Source organism: Sus scrofa, chromosome 8 (genome assembly GCF_054392235.1).
Source record: "Sus scrofa isolate SSC_HxYL_T2T_F1_AM1 chromosome 8, Sscrofa_HxYL_maternal_Yorkshire_Landrace_v2.0, whole genome shotgun sequence".
NCBI classification, from domain to species: Eukaryota; Metazoa; Chordata; class Mammalia; order Artiodactyla; family Suidae; genus Sus; species Sus scrofa.
Genome location: NC_139390.1, coordinates 15,146,659 through 15,165,228, shown reverse-complemented (window position 1 = coordinate 15,165,228; position 18,570 = coordinate 15,146,659). Strand labels below are relative to the sequence as shown.

Below are 18,570 nucleotides of genomic sequence, written 5' to 3'. Positions count from 1 at the left end.
AACCAAAAGGACAGGATTCGGAAAGCTTCCCAGTTGTGAATACCTGGAAGCTTAGGGAGAGTTGTGCCCTGGGAGGGCATGAGGCTCAAGCCCTTTCCTAAGGCCTTGCCCTATACGTTTCTCCCACCTTCCTGTTCCTGAGGTATACCTTTTATTGAAAAAAATCCAGTAATCTGGTAAGTAAATGTTTCTCTGAGTTCTGTGATCTGCTCTAGCAAAGAACCCAAGAAGAGGTTTGTTGAAACCTCCAATCTGTAGTCCATTGGTCAGAAGCAGAGATGACAACCTGGACTTTCGAGCAGCACCTGAAGTTGGGGGCAAAAGAGCAGGTGTAGTCATGGAGGATTGAGCCCTTAACCTGGCTCTATCTCCAGATAAAAAGTGTCAGAATTTAGTTCAATTGTAAGATACACATCTGGACAGAGATTGCTCGATGGTATAAGGAAATCCCCACTCACACACTGGAATTGGGTGCAGAATCATCTATATCTATCTATCTGTCTGTCTGTCTATCTATCATCTACCTATATAATGGGTATGCTTTTTGGGCATAGGGGAGGGTGCATCTTACACAAGAGCAGCAATTTCAGTGAGCTCCAGGGTAAAGGAAGGCAGATGATGGCATGGGCTCAGCAAGGAAGTGTACTGGTGGGGCTGTATCAGGAAGCTCAGCCATGAACTTGATGACCTGGGTCTGAAGGACAAGTGGGGCTTCTCGTGCGAATAAGGGTCAGGATGGGAAGCAGTGGGGGTGAGGCAGAGGCAGAGGCCTGGGAAAGAAGAGAATCACCTAAAAGATGGAATAGGAAGGGGGAAGGTGACGGGCAGGCTGGGTGAGGAGGCAGAGGGCAGATCTCGACACATCTGAGGCAGGATGCTAAGCAGGCTGAATTACCTCGCAGGAGGTGAGGAGTCCTTGAAGAACTTTCAGCAGGGAAATTAAGGTATCAGGGCTGTGTTCCTAGAAACACGAAGTCCAGTTAGCACCTCTTTATTCCAAGAATCAGTTGGGCTGGTGTCAGCCCAAACTTCAGTTAAGGCCTTGGAGAGGAAGAGGAGGAGATAAGTTCAAGATGTTATAATGAAAGAGGTACATCCCATTTCGGTGGAGTCAGGATGATAAAAGGGAGGTGCAGCCTCCTGAGAGGTCCTTCATTCAGTGGTCCTGGGGCAGAGTGGCCAGGGCAGTAAAGGGCCTCCGGACACATACTCAGTGCTCATGCAGATGCAGCACTACTAAAATGAAGATTCTGGACCAGGAAGCTCAATGTGTCATCTCATAACTTAACCAGGAAATATCACCAAGAAAAGCCGAAGAAGGTGCGGCTGAGAAGCTGGCAGTGGCCAAGGCGAGGGCACCTGGATTTCCCTGGATGTGGTAGCAGCCATTAGGGACCAGATGGAGATTGTCATAAGTACCAGTCCCCTGTTCTGGTCCCTCTATTTTGCCGCCTGTGATCACCCATAACAATATAGTATTAGTGTTACTGCACTTTACCAACAAGATTAATTCCAGCACAGCCTTAGTTTAGCTTTAACATAGAAGCCAAACATTCCAGTTCACCTAGTAAAATCTTGCAGAGCTAGTTTGCAGAGAATGAGTAAGGCAAAGACTACCAGTGATACCATTACTTGAAGTTACTTGAGTATCAGAAATCATCAGTTACCTGTAGCACATTGTATCCAATTTCGCATGTAAATTTAGGCTGGTGTTAATGATCTAGGACCATGCATAAAGTTGCTGTTATAATATTTATGTGAAATTCCAGTAATTGTGATGAATGCTGATGGTAATTTGAGAAATTAGTTGTAATGGCTATATACTATAAGCATGTTGGTTAAATGTCTTTTTCTTTAAAGACAAACTAATGGTTTAATTAATAAATGTTAAAATCGACTTTAAAACCAGGCTATTGTAGTTCTTTTTCCAAGTCTATAGCTACCGAAAACATCTCTAGAGAACAGACATGATTAGGCAAGGACTGTATTTTGAGTAGCACTAGATACTGGGAGGTACAAGAGAGAACATCCTGATCTCTGTTAAATAAGGGTGTGGTCGAAATTCAGCCTCTGTCCACTGGTGCCAAGTAGAAATACGGAGACAGAGTTTGGGGTGAAGGAGAAAAAAAAACAGCTTTTATTGCTTTGCCAGCCAAAGGAGGACACAGTAGGCTAATGCCTTAAAGACTGTGCCCTCTATTGGGAAGAATTGCAAGGAGTTTTATAGTCAAAAGGAAAACAGGTTTTCAGGTAGGAGTCGGGATTGGGGCAGACATGCATTCTTCCTTCTTTAGGGGAACCCTAGTCACCAAAGCTGACATCAAGGGATCCTAGCGTGGTTATGGGGGTGGTCTTAGTTACTGCCTAGAATAACACTACTTGCAAAAAGGGCATATTGATCAGAGATTAGAAGAAAAGAAAAGTTCTAGTCTAAAAGTTGTAGAAAAAAGGAGTTCCCGTCATGGCTCAGTGGTTAACGAATCTGCCTAGGAACCATGAGGTTATGGGTTCGGTCCCTGGCCTTGCTCAGTGGGTGAAGGACCCAGCGTTGCTGTGAGCTGTGGTGTAGGTCGCAGATGCGGCTCAGATCCCACGTTGCTGTGGCTGTGGTGTAGGCTGTTGGCTCCAGTCCGATTAGGCCCCTAGCCTGGGAACCTCCATATGCTGCAGGTGTGGCCCTAGAAAAAAGACAAAAAAAAAAAAGTTCTAGAAAAGTTCCTAAAAAACATCATGTGCTGATAATATTTAAGTCACAGGCAATTGTGCTCAGGGTGCCTAATTTTTAGCCTATGGGTGATTGTGTTTAGGGTACAACTGAGCCAGACAGGAGGACAAGGAAGGACTCTAAGCTATTCAGATTTAAAGTATTCATCTTTCTTTCTTTTGCTTGTTAGGGCCTCACTTGCGGCATATGGAATTTCCTCAGCTAGAGGTGGAATCAGATCTGCAACTGCAGGCCTACACCACAGCCACAGCAATGCAGAATCCAAGCCACATCTGCCATCTATACCATGGCTCATGGCATTGCTGGATCCTAAACCCACTGAGCAAGGCCAGAGATCAAACCCACAACCTCATGAATACTAGTTGGGTTTATATCCCACTAAGCCACATGGGAGCTCCCTGAAGTATTCGCTTCTAAAAGAAGCATAGGAAGTATCACTTTCCTCTTAGGTGTGTAAGATGCCTACATCATTATGTGTCTCCCTTGAGAGGGGACCAGAATCCTGCCCCAAGGCTGTACTATTGTTGCTAGACTGTTCCTTCCTTGTCTTTGCATCCTCTTCCCTCGCTGATCAGTAACTTTCTGAACTTGCCCCTTGGAACTCAGGGAAGACCATGGAGGCTGAATAAGGCCCATTTCCTAAAAACAGGAAATGGGGGACAGTGAAATGCTTTTGTGCCCAGAAGCCCCACAGGGCCCTGCTGCGTTACAAAAAGAAATGGATGTTTCCTCTTAATTTGCTTAAACCCAAAGGTTGGAGCAAAGAAGACAGTAAGGGCCCTGGATCCAGAAATGACTAGATCTAAAACCACTTTGCCATCAGGTGGTTATGTGACCTTAGCCGAGTATTTTAACACTCTGGGCCTTAGTGTTCATCTTTGTGAAGCATCAGCAAGCAAAGCTACTCTACAAGTGATGCAAAGATGAAAAAGTGATGTCAGTTAAGGGCTTGGCTGAGTGCCTGGCACCAAATATGTGTTCAATACTTATTAGATGTTAACCATGACAGTTACTACAAGGGAGATTTTTCTAACAAAGCCAATTAATAATGACATTGGTCATCTTATTACACAGTGATTTTATAATATTGAACACACTCAAGCACAGGCCAGATGATTGCTCTGTCTGTGAAGCTATGAAAGATAGTTCTTCACTTGATTGTAAAATAAGCATTTATTATGTGTCAGTCACTGTACTAAGTGTGTAAAAATAACATTAACTATAGTAATAGCCGTGTATGATAATACCAGCTGACCCTTGTTTAATACTCATTATGAGTCAGGCCTTGTGCTGAGTGAATTATGCATAGCAACTTATTTAATCTTCATAAGTATGGTTATCTATGATTATCCATCATTTTAGCCAATGAGGAAAGAGATTTACAGAGAAGTTAAGCCACCTGTCCAAAGTCACACAGCTAGAAAGTAAGAGAACTAGGATTCAAACCCAAGCTACCTGGCCCAGAATGCATCTCTTAGTGATCCTGTTATCCTGTCTGTGAGGCACACGTAGACCCTGGTCCCCCATCTGAAATCCTCAATCATTCAGAGTTATGCAGATTTTAGAAACGTAATGCTGTGCATGTGCTCTGCTTATGGTCACATGACTAGGCCCTATTGCCAGGCTCTCCTGCAGGTAGGCGGGGCCAGGACTGAGTTTTTACCAGTGGGAGATGAGTGGAAGTGACCACATCTCCTTCCTCTCTCTTCCCGTCTGTGGAGACTGTGACGTTACATATTTCAGTTTGCCTTACAGCAGAGTAGAAGGAGCCTGGATCTCTGAATGACTGCGTGGAACACAGCCCCATCCCCACTCGTATTTCACTGCATGTCAATGATAAATAAGCTTATACTGTCTCAAGTGACTACAAATTGGAAGTATTAAAATAGCTTTTAAGGACTTCTGATTAATGGGATAGATAGGTAATGAATAATAGATAATAAATGATAGTGATAATAGATGATACCTACATAAATACAGAGAGATTAGAATGGTTTCATGTCAGTACAGTTCAGATTTTTGGCAGCATATGAGTTTTGATGCCAAAATTCACCATCTCCCCTCTCTTCCCAATAAAGATTTTTCTTTTGCAGTTTACAAAAAATTATTTGGATGGGGGTGGTGAGTTGCAGATAAAAAATAAAGGACTTGTACTATTTGTCACGTGTTAGAGATGAAGAATTCCAAACTTAGAGGGGTTAAGTTACTTATTCAAATCATATGATCAGTAAATAGCAGAAATAGGGTAGAACCCCAGCTCTACCTCAGTCTCTAAAATGCATGGTTTTGGGAGTTACTGCTGAGGTGCAGCAGGTTAAGGATCAAGTGTTGTCTCTGCAGCAGCTTGTGTCACTGCTGAGGTGAAGGTTTAATCCTTAGCCTAGCACAATGTGTTAAGGATCTGGTATTGCTACAGCTATGGCGTAGGTTGCAACTGCAGCTAGGATTTCATCCCTGGCCCGGGAATTTCCATATGCCACAAGTTCGGCCAAAATATACATAAATAAAATCTGTGATTTTAACCAGGGATTATCAAACTTTTCTGCAAAGGACCAAACAGTAAATATTTTTGGCTTTGCAGGTTATACAGTCTTAATTCTACCAACGTAATTCTGCTGTTGTAGACAAAACCACAACATAAATAATTGAGCATGGCTGTGTTCCAATAAATCTTTATTAACAATAACAAGTGGTGGGCCATATTAGACTCCTTGGCCATAGTTTTTCAGGTATTTTGTAGAATGTCCCTCAGTTGGAATTTGTTTGATGATTTTCTCATGATTAGACTTAGGCTATGTGTTTTGAAGAGGAGAGGCTAGAAAATGGAAAGCAGATATTAATACTCCTAGTATAGGCTCTTTGGATTACTTTATGGTGAAAAAGGTTTGGGATAGATGGATATAAGGCTGTATCACTGTTCTTTGGACCTTAAAGGCGCTTTAGAGATGAAGCACAGGTTCTTTAGCGGGGCCTCTATTACACTTTTAGAACTTTCTGGATTAGAGCCTAGGAAACAAACATGGCCTCTGCCTCTGAGACTTTGGCAAGTAGTTTTGAGTTGAGTCACTGTTTTATATCACCTTACAATGATGTCCTATGGTGTCAGAAAAAAGGAATGTCCCATATTTGGTATATAACCACAGACCATTGCTTCAGTTCTAGATAGAACGAGAGCTTGGGCTTTGAATTAGAGGTATAGGTTCATTTTCCAGCCCCAGTGTTTACTGGCTGTATCCCTTGGCTCAGTTACAGATCTTCTCTGAGCCTCCATCTTTATTTTTTTTTAATTTTTATTTTTTTGTCTTTTTGCCTTTTCTTGAGCTGCTCCTGCAGCATATGGAGGTTCCCAGACTAGGGGTAGAATCAGAGCTGTAGCCACCGGCCTATACCACAGCCATAGCAACTCAGGATCTAAGCCGCATCTTCGACCCACACCATAGCTCACAGCAATGCCAGATCCTTAAACCACTGAGCAAGGCCAGGGATCGAACACGCAACCTCAGGGTTCCTAGTCAGATCCGCTAACCACTGCACCATGACGGGAACTCCTGAGCCTCCATCTTTAATATAAAGTCAGCAATACCTATTCCTTGTGTTTACATCAGGCTGACATGATCTAATGCACAGAAATTGTTAATACTGGACCACACACACTTATCAGTACGCTGGCATCATCACTACTAGTAAACATCGGTGTTCCCAGAGCCCTTTAGCCCAGGAATTCTGTATCCTTCCTTAGCATTTAAGAGAAAACAATTGGAAATAGTTGGAGAAAAATGTTTACTGCAGCATCATATATAATAAAGAAAAAATTAACAATATATAGCCAAAAATAGGAAAGAATGGTTAAATAAATTACAATATATCCATAAGACAAAGACAAAGCATTGTTTCAAATTCCAAATTGCAACCATTGGTAGGTGGTAAAATTGATTTAGAGATTAATGATGGGAATATTAAAAAATTAATAGAAGAGAGACAGAAATAGAGTAATAATTTAGTTTCTGGTGTATAATTGTGTGTGTGTGTGTGTGTGTTTTTATGCACTAGGCTGCCATTTAAAATAAAATTCGTATTGTGGTTTTGGATCCAAAATTTTGAAAAAGCCACTGTGACAGTATTATTTGATCAGACCATATGAAATTACAATATGAAATTTGTAGCAAATATGATAAATACTATGGGCAATTTTGTATGTTTAAACCTCATATGTGGTTATTAAATGATGTTACAATGAACAGTCAGTAATATTGGAAAACGCTTATAATGTAAGTGAAATATACAGAATTAAATATACACCTACGGTGCTATAAGCATATAAGCCAAAGCATGCATTTAAAAAGTGGGAATGTTCAGTGTAAACAGGCGATAGGATTATGTGCGATTGCAATTTTCTTCTATAGTTTTCCATATTTTTTTATAAATCAAGCATCATATGTACATTTATTGTATATTTATGATTTTTGTTTGGAAATGTATTCTTTTTTTTTTTTATTTTGTTTTTTTGCTATTTCTTGGGCCGCTCCCGCGGCATATGGAGATTCCCAGGCTAGGGGTCCAATCGGAGCTGTAGCCACCTGCCTATGCCAGAGCCACAGCAACGCGGGATCCGAGCCGCGTCTGCGACCTACACCACAGCTCACGGCAACGCCAGATCCTTAACCCACTGAGCAAGGGCAGGGACCGAACCCGCAACCTCATGGTTCCTAGTCGGATTCGTTAACCACTGCGCCACGACGGGAACTCCAGAAATGTATTCATTTTTAATGGCCTTTAGGGAGAGTAAACCAGAGAACTTTCTTCCAAGTTAATGTGGCTCTTGTCACCTTTTAACACACTAAATTACCTAAGTAAAATTTTATATCAGTTAAGGTAAGTATATCATCTCTTTCACCTGATCAAAGCAGGCTACAAATCTTGAGAAGTATACTTCTTGTTATTTTTAGATATGTTGATATATTTTATTATTTCCAACCAAATGCAAACTATAGGTAGCACCTGACATTGTATCTTTCAAATATTCTAAATAGTAGTTCAACCACGATGGCAGTTTACCCCCAATCAAGGGAGGTGATAGCAAAGAGAATAAACAACCTTCAGTAATTCAATAAAAACTTGAAAATGTAAAAAGTATAAAATAAGAAATATTCTAAACACACATATGACTTTCCAGCCTGAATCTGTCACTGTTTATCTAGTTAAACTTGTTCACTCTCGGGGAGGCACTTCATGTTGTTTACCATCTGTAAACGGGATGGTTTATTGCAAATTTCTAAACTGGAGCTCTTTGAGGGGCAGGTGGGCAGGTAGAACGTGAGTTTTCAATCTCTGGAGTTCACCCGGTGTCAATGCAAACCGAGCCCCATACACAGAAGGCCTGGAGAGAGAGAAAAAAGGGGCCGGTCACTCCAGACCAGTAGGTGGCAGGTTTAATAAGCCAGGGAGACTTCCAAAGGAGGCTTGTGTTGGCTGGCCCCAAGATGAGTAGATTCCCACCCCTGCCCACCAGAATCGTCAAGGTTTCTACAGAGGTCTCACCAGGGTTCAGTGATGTACACCATCCAAGTGGTCGCAGTAACACATGCTCTCACAAGGCTGGGTCCTTGATGCCGCTCCTGGCATGGGAATGGGGTGGGGACAGAACATATGCTCCAAGGTCGAGGGGTGAGGTGGGGGCGTAAGACCCTTTGATTGCTTGGGTCCAGCTTGCGGTCATGTCCTCTTGATGACCTCCTCTTACGCAGGAGAACTGATGTTCCCAGCGTAGTAACAGCACTAAGGCAGCCAGTAAAGGTTTGGTCGAGAAATAAAGCTCACTGCAGAACAGGACGAGGTTATTACATAGTCAAACCTCTATGCTTTTTTCCTTCTTTTGCCTTTAGTACAAGATTAGAAAACAGAATTCAGGACCAATCCCCACCCATCATTTTTGTACATTAGGGAATGGATGTAATCTTTCAGACAAAAATAAGTAATTGTGCAAAGTACAGCTGACAGTTTGGTTTTGTTTTGTTTTGTTTTTTTAAGACTTGTAACTCCTACTTGACAGATTTCAATTACCATTCAGAAAAGCTTGGAACAAAACTGGTATAAGACACCTTGAGTTTTCCATTTTCCTTTTGCACAAATAAAGAATTGTTCCTGTTCTGAAATAACTGTTAATGGACATCATCCTGCGAGATGGTGCATTAAGAGAGGGGTGCTCAATCTTCACAGCCGTCTTTCAGTGGGTGTCGTTTCAGGATACATAGTATTTAAGAGGAAGAAATTAAGTTAATGTCAGCTTGTGAATCAGGGTACTTTTGTTCACAAATAATAGAAAATCATGAGAACTAACAATGACAATATGCTAACTGTATTGGCTCCCAGAAACAAGAAGTGCAGAGATAGCGCGGGCTCACTCGTGGTCACAAGAGGATTCCATCAGCTCCTGGGCTCCAGGCTTGATTTTTCCTCAGGCTGGGCAGGCAAGCCTCTCTGTCATAGTGCTTATAGCTCAGGTGGGCTTCATTCAGTGGGGGGCCAACCACGGATCCAGTTGCCCTGACTGAAGCGATAAAACGTGCTTCCTGGCTTGGTCCAAGTCATGGCTCCACCACTAGAGCCACAGATGGAGCGCACTTCGGCAGCATTGAGTGAGGCACCAAATGGAAATTAAGGGCCCACTGGGCAGGCAAACAACGAAAGTCCACACATGGCTTTAAAAGTGCTGTCTTTAAATGCCATTGTTGCTCTGGTCTGTTCTGTTTGGTGATGCAGCCAATGCCAGGGATGCTGCTTGCAGGCTGTTTTCCAAGTGGGATCCCCGGACCAGTAGTATCAGCATCCCTCGGAATCTGTTAGAAACTAAGTTCTTAGGCCCCACCCAAGACCCAATAAATCAGAAACTCTGGGGTGGGGCTCAGCAATCTGTGCTCTAGCAAGCCCTCTTGGTGATTCTGCAGCAAGCTAAAATTTGAGAGCTCATGTGCCAAGCGAGTCTTCAGAGACCTTGTATCCAGCCCTGCTTTTCAATGAAAGGCATTTATCTATTACCTTGTGTCAGTTATCTAGGGGAAAGAAATAGGGTGGCTGGGGTCCAGGAATAAGAAGATTTTTTCATCAAATATATATTTTTAAATTTTGAACCACACGATGGCCACACATTAAAAAAAAAAAAAAGGATTTAAAGAAATTGCAACAAGAAAACAACTACAGGGAGTTCCTATTGTGGCTCAGCAGTAACAAACCTGACTAGTATCCATGAGGACGTGGGTTCGATCCCTGGCCTCGCTCAGTAGGTTAAGGATCCGACGTTGCCATGAGCTGTGGTGTAGATTGCAAATTAGACTCGGATCTGGCATTGCTGTGGCTGTCGCTGTGGCTGTGACATAGGCCAGCAGCTGCAGCTCCGTTTCAACCCCTAGCCTTGGAACTTCCATATGCTGCAAGTGCGGCCCTAAAAAAAAGAAAACAACTACAAAATAATGGGATGTAAAAATGTAGAGAATACAAATTCACCCAGAGGCCGTTTCTGCACTTCCTTTCTGCTCTTCCATACCTAAGAGGGATTGTTATTCTATCTGAACTCAAAATTCACCATATTGTAATGTTAACCCTGCCCTACAGAATAGTAACTATATATGAATTTGAGTTAATCTGGTTTGTCTGCAGTTTAGTCAAACCAACCCCAGCATGATCCTGACTGAGGGCTCCATTTAATTGACAAACACATGGCCAAGGCATTTGCCAGACACTGATAAGCGGCTTAACTCTTAACTCATAAAAACTTCAAGAAGTAGGTACTATAATCTCCATTCTGCAGATATGAAAATTGAGGCAAAGGGATATTAAATCATCTCAGGACACAGAGTTATCAAGTTGCACAGCAGGAATCTGAATTTAGGCAGCCTGGCTTCTAGCTCTGAGCTCCTAACTGCTACCCACATACACCTAATAACTTGACTTCTTGCTGCCAGCCTACACCAGAGCCACAGCAACATGGGATCTGAGCCACATTTTCGACCTACACCACAGCTCACAGCAGTGCCAGATCCTTCACTCACTGAGCAAGGCCAGGGATTGAACCCACGTCCTCATGGATACTAGTTGGGCTTGTTACTGCTGAGCCACAACAGGAACTTCCTATAACTTGACTTCTAAATAAAGGCTTCAATTGATCCATATCTTAAGGACAGCCCCTATTTCTTGTTAGCATATGTTAACTGTGTTGTGTATATGCTTATATTTTAAAAGTTACAGTGTTATTAGATTGTTTTTAGTAAAAGAATTGTGTGCACTTGTAGTGGGAAAGTAATACCACAACACGCCATGCTCTTTAGGTATCTGTTCTGACACAATTTCATTGATTTAAGTTACAGTTTCTGGTTAGATAATGAGAATGTTAAATCTAAGGAGTGGTGTATGCCCACAAAGAATTCTGAAAAAAAGATTATCAGGAACACACAGACTGTTAAGCTAAATAAATCATTCAAAATCCAGAAGGTTGTAACTCTTGCTTCCATCATTTGAGAGAGAGGTTTAATAGAGTTTGTTTTACTTGTTTTAAGAAATGCCAAAATCAAATTTTATTTTTATTTCTTTTTAGGATTTCATCAAGGGTCTTTCTATTTTGCTTCGGGGGACAGTACAAGAAAAACTCAACTGGGCATTTAATTTGTATGACATAAATAAAGACGGCTACATCACTAAAGAAGTAAGAAATGCCTCATCAACAGTTATCCTTTGGAGCATTTTCATTTTTTAACTTCAAAATGTTAAATAATTACAATTATTTTAAAATCACTTTTTCAGGAAGTCTAAACTATGTGGTGGTGGAGAAATATTCTGACAAAAAACCTGAGGTGGTACAAATAGTTTATTGTTAATCTGCAGAGTAAACATAAAACATAGAAGAATTGCATCCTGATTTCTCATAGCATTTTAATTAATAAATACTATGCATAAAATAAAGACAGTGGCTAAAAAGAGGTTGGAAGAAAACCTATCAAAACCATGTTAGAATAGTTGTCCTGTAACATTTTTCCCCCCATATAATGTGGTCAGTCTGGAAACGGAAACAATTTTAAATCGTGTGGATTACGTAGTGACCGCTGTTGTGTGGGAAATGACCTGATACAGTAGTGGGGCCCCAAGTACATGTTCTGCCTGGCTGTCAGAGAAAGAAGGCTCACAGATCAAATTAAGAGGTTCAAATCAAATGGCTTATTTAATTATTTAGTTATTGCTTTTTAGGGCTGTACCCGCAGCATATGGAGGTTCCCAGGCTAGGGTCCAATCAGAGCTGCAGCTACTGGCCTACACCACAGCCACAACACAGGATCCAAGCTGTGTCTGCGACCTACACCACAGCTCATGGCAACCCCAGATCCTTAACACATTGAGCGAGGCCAGGGATTGTACCCACGTCCTCATGGATACTAATCAGGTTCAGAATCTGCTGAGCCACAAAGGGAACTCCTCAAATGGCTTATTAAACAAATTTAAAACACAGCATGAAGCAAAGGGCGCTGGATGGGGTAGGATAACAAATTTGGGGTGGAATGAAGGTAGGGTTGAAGTACCACATTGCCGGAATCCTGGATGGGTTCAGTGTTCATACATCCTGTCTTTCTCTCGCCTCACTAAACTTTCCCAGAGGTTTTTGTTTTATTTTTGTCTTTGTTTTTGTTTTAGGGCTTCACCCACAACATATGGAAGTTCCCAGGCTAGGGATCAAATCAGAGCTACAACTGCCAGCCTACATCATGGCCACAGCAATGCGGGATGCAAGCCACATCTTCAACCTACACTGCAGCTCGGGGCAAAGCTGGATCTTTAACCCACTGAGCAAGGCCAGGGATCAAACTTGCATCCTCATGGGTCCTAGTCGGGTTCGTTTCTGCTGAGCTGCAACAGGAGCTCCCAGGGTTGAGTTTTGAGCATAAGCCTCCTCAAATGGGAAGTATCTTGGGCCAATGACATAAACTTGCTCTATTGAAGATACAGAGACAAGCGCACCGGACCACAGTCATAATGTGACAATTAACCTGATCAGTGACCAGGAGCCTTATTTATGTTTGTTGAGCAGATGGGGCCAGAATGGGTCTCACCACCAGGTGGCCGAATTAAGACCTCATGAGAACCATGTATATTGAGCATACATAGCTGGATAGTGCCTCTGGCGTACCTGTACACAATAAGCATTTAATACTCAGGTGCATCTGGACTATTAGGTAACCATCGGTCATTTGATCCATTTTTATCTCTATGTTTAACATACACATGCTGTTATCATTTGTATCTCACACATCTCACCAACTCTATATCAAACAAAATTTTATACTCAAACCATCTTAAAGGGTTTCAACGATGATTTGCAAACTAAGAGCTGGTTTCTCACTTAAAATGGCATTGAATTGTCTCAAAGGTAAATGTCTTCCCATTATCAACTTAATCCAGACTCTTATGTTGAAACTTCAGTATGAAGAAAACAAGTACAAACAATAAATCTGAATGTCTAGGTTAACTAGATGTTACTTTCACTAAGACTGAAAATTACAAATCAAAAACTAGATTTGATTTTAATTTTAAAAAAGTAAAATTTCAAAGTGTTTCCAGGGTCATAATATTGTAACTAATCTGCATCATGTGTGATTTGTAGTTAAAGCCATAGTAGAAAAAAAAAAAAAAAAAAAGACATTCCTAATGAGCTTTGAGACTTACCTGTTAATTTTTGTATAATTCTTATGTGTGGTATTTCTTTGATTCTCAATAAACCAAAATTGAGATCAACATCTAAAATATGTGATAGCTCCGTAAAGCACAGATAGGCTATGTGGAGTCTGTGGAAGTCCAAACATTGAACCAGAATGTTTCTTTCCAGAACATGTTAGATATGTGGGAATTTATTTCATTTTGATACCAAGAGCAGAATTGATTCTTACATTCTGATTCTTCTGCTTTTACATCAGAAGAATTGACTCTCTTACCTTTTGATTCTGTTGGCTTTTCCTCTGGGACAACTAAAAGGCATTTAATGAAGAATTGAAGAAAAATTTTAAAAAACCCACAACCATGTGAAATTGAGTAGGAATAATCTGTCAAAGCTTCTCCGGGTGGTGTCTCACATACTGCATGCAGCCTCACATGACAGTCTTTTGCTTTTCAGGAAATGCTTGACATAATGAAAGCAATATATGACATGATGGGTAAATGCACATACCCTGTCCTCAAGGAAGATGCTCCCAGACAACACGTTGAGACATTTTTCCAGGTAAGGATGCAGGAGAAGTCAGCAGATGAGGGACATTGAGAGCACATTCCCTGAGATTTGCAAAGTATCATGATTTTTTTTAAAAAAAAATCTTTTCAGGGCTGTACCCATGGCATATGGAGGTTCCCAGGCTGGGGGATGAACTGGAGCTGCAGTTTCCAGCCTACACCACAGCCACAGCAATGCCAGATCCGAGCTGTGTCTGGGACTTACACCATAGCTTGCAGCAATGCCAGATCCTTAACTCACTGAGTGAGGCCAGGGATCGAACCGGTGTCCTCATGGATACTAATCGGTTTCGTTAACCACTGAGCCACGATGGGAACTCCTCCTGATGATTTAAAAGAATGAAAAGGAAAACGATTTTTACTGAAAGAGACACAACTATAGTATATTTATGGTCATACTAATGTAGTAATTTGTTTTGAATTTATCATAATATTGATAATTCCACTTATTGAACATTCACTATATCCTAGGCAGAAGACCAAGCAATTGTCATGTCTCAAATGTTTGGGGGTGTTTGTTTTCATTCACTTCTCACAAGACCCTATGAGGTTATTTATAAATCCTCATTAGCCCCATTTTACAGATGAGAAAATGGCCTGGAAACTTTCAGCAAGCTGCCTAAACTCTGTGGCAGCTGGAGGGCAGGGTTTTACCAGAACGGAGCAGCTCTCGATCTGCACCCCACCCTTTTTTCTTTTATTCTTTTTTTTTTTTTTTTTTTTAGGGCCACAGCTGCAGCATATGGAAGTTCTCAGGCCAGGGGTCAAATCGGAGCTGCAGCTGCCAACCTGTGACACAGCCACAGTAATGCAGGATCTGAGCCACATCTGCGACCTCCACCACAGCTCACAGCAACGCCGGATCCTTAACCCACTGAGGAAGGGCCAAGGATTGAACCCGTGTCCTCCAGGTTCATTACCCCTGAGCCACAACGGAACTGCCGATGTGCACCACAGGCTGTTGCAAAGGCAATAGCTTAAAATCAGCTTCGATTCTTCTTATCAGCAAGAAACTACTAGTTTATGGTCAGTTCCTCCCCCAGAAACTAAGCCACTGGGCTTTCTTTTCATCAGCTTCAGCTCATTCGGTTCAGGTATGAGGGTATCCGTGGGGTGCTTCTGAATCAAGTTTTTCATTCTTTTCTTCCTGGACAGAAAATGGACAAAAATAAAGACGGAGTCGTTACCATAGATGAATTCATCGAGAGTTGCCAAAAAGTGAGTAATGATAATAAAGGGACTCCCCCTTTTGCTTTCTTAACAGCTGGACAGAGTACTGCCAGCTACCCACCATGAGCTGAGGCAAGGACAAAGACCACATGCCTCAATGAATGACGCCCTCAACACAGCTGAGATGGATGTCTCCGTCTCTGCAGTTACCAGCGTGCACACAGATCAAGCAACAGTCAGGGCATGTCCACCCTGGGGCAGGCCCTGAGGGCGCCCTGGGGCTAGGAAGTTTGCACATGTGTGCTGTTGCTTCCCAATCCTTTAGAACACACATCACGGAAGATAAAACATGTGTGTGACGTGTTCCTGCCCCAGCATTAGCCTATAACAGGTATCTTGTCTGTCATATCCTCTGTAAATTTAGATGCCAGCACAGCTGAGTGTGTTTCCCGGGCCCAACACACCTCATTTCTAAGAGCAACATCACTGCTTCAATGTGTGTGGACAAGAGCTGTCTTTGGGGCTGGATCAGTCATGGCTTTCAGACACAAATTAAAGAGCAGAAAGTTCTCCCAAAGGAAAAAAAAAAAAATCGATGCGGTTTTCTGCCATCTGGTGGCAGACCAGTATTAGCCACACCTAGAATTATTGGACGATGTGTGTTTAGAACCACAGTCGAGGATTCTTTAACACTTATGGAGACTAAGAAGTTTGCAGATGCTTTAGATTTTCTCATTATTTTCAAATTGATCTACTTTCCCTTTCCCGATGCCTGCTTGTCTCTCAACACCTACTTCAATGAATTAACTTGGCGACATCGACTTGCTTCATAGTGTTGTTGTTCCTGGGCCTCTAGCAGAGGAAGTCGTCATTAGCCGGCCACCCCTTTCCATTACTATAAACGGTCACAACCTTCAAATGCCCTTGTTGCCCCAAAAGACTTTCTCCCCTTAAGCGGCTAAGAAACATGCTAAACCGAACACAGCCACTGGGCAATGGTTTCTCCCAAACAATTCTTTCTCTGGCATTGAAAGACCATGCATTTACAGGGGCTTAATGGCCACAAAGATTAAGCCCTAAAAGACCCAGAGCGTCGTGATTACGCCCAACAGGTCTCCTAAGTCCCAGTCCCCAGTCTTCATGAAGTTGGCTCTTAGCTCACACAAACCCTGTTTCCTTCCACGTGGCCACGTCGAGCGATCTGGCCTGTGATTACCTGAAACGCCGGGTTGGCTTGCAGTTTACCTCTGTGCCTCTCCAGCTTCTGCTCTGGCATTCTAAGTTGAGACACACCCCCTCTTAACACCACGTCAGAGTTAAATCGAGTGTTTGATGCCAGGGAGACTCAGCAAAACATCAGATGGGCTCTCCAGAGTTATCTACACAGAGAATGGGTAGAAGAGTATTTACATTTGCAGGCACCTACTATTTGAGCACTTGGCAAAGGTGGCTGGTGGGGAGGCAGTGCTTAGAGGCAAAATGGTATACTTTCTTCCACAGAAATGCTGAATTTAATTCCACCATTTTTCTCTCTCCCAGGATGAAAACATCATGCGCTCCATGCAGCTCTTTGAAAATGTGATTTAACTTGTCAAACACATCCTCAATCAAACAGACAGATGTGAACTATTCTACCACAGAGTTGGAGCTACCACTTTTAGCATAGATTGCTCAGCTTTACACTGAGGCATATTATGCAAACATGCTTTGTTTTAATATAAAGCAATCCCCCAAAAGATTGGAGTTTCCCATTTATAAATTTGCATCCTTTTCATAATGCTACGGAGTTCATGGGATGTTCTGAGTCATTTCATACCCTGTGACTATTCAAAAGTAACAGAATCTGGCATATAGTTTTATTGATTCTTTAGCCATGGGATTATTGAGGCTTTCACATTATCAGTGATTCTAAAATATCAGTGTTTTTTGCTACTCATTTGTATGTATTCAGCCCCAGGATTTTAAATGGTTTTCTAAAATACTGGCATCTGCATTTAATTTCCAGAAATTAATTTTCATGTTTGTACACTATAATTCCAATTACACTTTAAGTAAACAAGATTACCATTATTGAAAAAAAATACATAAATAGTCCCAGTTTCTGTGGATTTGCTGCCTTCTGTTTAAAGACATTCACTTACCTGCCATTTTTTATAACATAAAACAAATTAGTTTATTACCAGATGTCAGCATATGCCTAATAAGGCTTATTCAATAAGCATTTCTTAATTTTTCCTGATATGTATTACAGCCAAGGACTACATGAGAAATGTACTTTTGGACTTGTTCAGTCCTACAGGTTGACTGTTTTCTATTGTGTCACTAAGTGGAAGTCCAAGAAGGCGTGAAACAAGGCAAGGATGTCCATAGGCTTATGTAAGGGCCAGGCTGCTGTCCTCTAGTCCATGGCAATGCTTAGCGACAAGTAATCCTTACCCGCGCTAAAGGCCTGTTCCATCCTCTTTCCTGACATCCTCATGGCACCTTGACATTCCATGTCATTCAGAGACAAAGAGAGCCTGACCACCCCAATGCCTACTAGGAACAAACAGCAAGCAGAATTCACTTTGAAAGCACCCGTGATTCCATTATATCGAGAACTATAATACCAAAATGCAGTAGAAAATGAATATAAGCGCTAAGCAACTCATCTGGATTGTATTATCATTTAGCTCATCATAAAACTCTAATAATTTCGGATTATTTTTAGTGATCTTAAGCCAAAATTGTAAAGCTGCCACAACATTACTGAAGATACACACACTTTCTGTTTTGCAGAAATATCACAAAGACCAAGAGGCGAGAGTAGGAGGAAAATTGCAACTGTCTTTGCAACAATAAATCAGGTATCTATTCTGGTGTAGAGATAGGATGTTGAAAGCTGCCCTGCTATCACCAGTGTAGAAAATAAGAGTAGTACAATACATGTACACTGAAATTTGCCATCGCGTGTTTGTGTAAACTCAACGTGCACATTTTGTATTTCGAGAAGAAAAAAAATAAAAGCAAATAAAATGTTTATAACTCTACTGCCAGTGTTACAAGTCTTTACTGCAACAAATGTTATAATGACTAAAAACAGTACGTTTTTCTTATGGCATTTTCTCAACTGCAGAGACCTCTCTGCCTTTGGGTGGCACGAAGTGCAAGGAGGAGGAGGAGTCCGAGCAAGGCCAGTGGGTGGGCAGGCAGCTGAGCGGGTGAACTGAGGATGGGACGAGAGGAGAGCCACCTCTCTGGGGAGAGCGCACCTGTGACAGGGACCAGGAAGGCCGTGAGTTCTGACAAGCAGTTCCGCAAGGAGCACTCCTCAGAAACGCCTCCTACTTTAAATTAACTTCTGCGAGACCAGGTCTGAAATGAGAATGACATGAGGTCACCCCAGGTATCGAGGGGCAAAGAAAGGCTGTTCT

At 41.9% G+C, this 18,570-nt stretch overlaps 2 protein-coding genes across 23 annotated transcripts in view; one reads left to right on the top strand and one right to left on the bottom strand.

Moving 5' to 3' along the window:
- The window catches only part of KCNIP4 (potassium voltage-gated channel interacting protein 4), a 1,125,192-nt gene extending 1,107,006 nt beyond the window's left edge, over nucleotides 1-18,186 (top strand). For all 9 annotated transcript variants that reach the window (XM_084971644.1, XM_003482356.5, XM_013978556.3 and 6 more), the window contains 4 exons: nucleotides 11,313-11,420; nucleotides 13,875-13,979; nucleotides 15,143-15,205; nucleotides 16,697-18,186. In XM_084971644.1, the coding sequence (XP_084827770.1) occupies nucleotides 11,313-11,420; nucleotides 13,875-13,979; nucleotides 15,143-15,205; nucleotides 16,697-16,744 (324 nt within the window). In that variant the 3' untranslated portion in view covers nucleotides 16,745-18,186. The remainder of the gene's footprint in view (nucleotides 1-11,312; nucleotides 11,421-13,874; nucleotides 13,980-15,142; nucleotides 15,206-16,696) is intronic.
- Nucleotides 7,207-18,570, bottom strand: part of PACRGL (parkin coregulated like) — a 30,906-nt gene continuing 19,542 nt past the window's right edge. For 4 of the 14 annotated variants that reach the window (XR_014812218.1, XR_014812217.1, XR_014812225.1 and 1 more), the window contains 4 exons: nucleotides 18,409-18,511; nucleotides 16,374-16,536; nucleotides 14,908-15,134; nucleotides 11,565-14,310 (listed from right to left, as the gene is read on the bottom strand). The gene's annotated coding sequence lies outside the window, so the exon portion shown is untranslated. Of the gene's footprint in view, nucleotides 8,103-8,263; nucleotides 9,562-11,564; nucleotides 14,311-14,776; nucleotides 18,512-18,570 lie in introns of those variants that run through there. The other 10 variants (XR_014812219.1, XR_014812221.1, XR_014812216.1 and 7 more) reach the window with 7 other exon arrangements.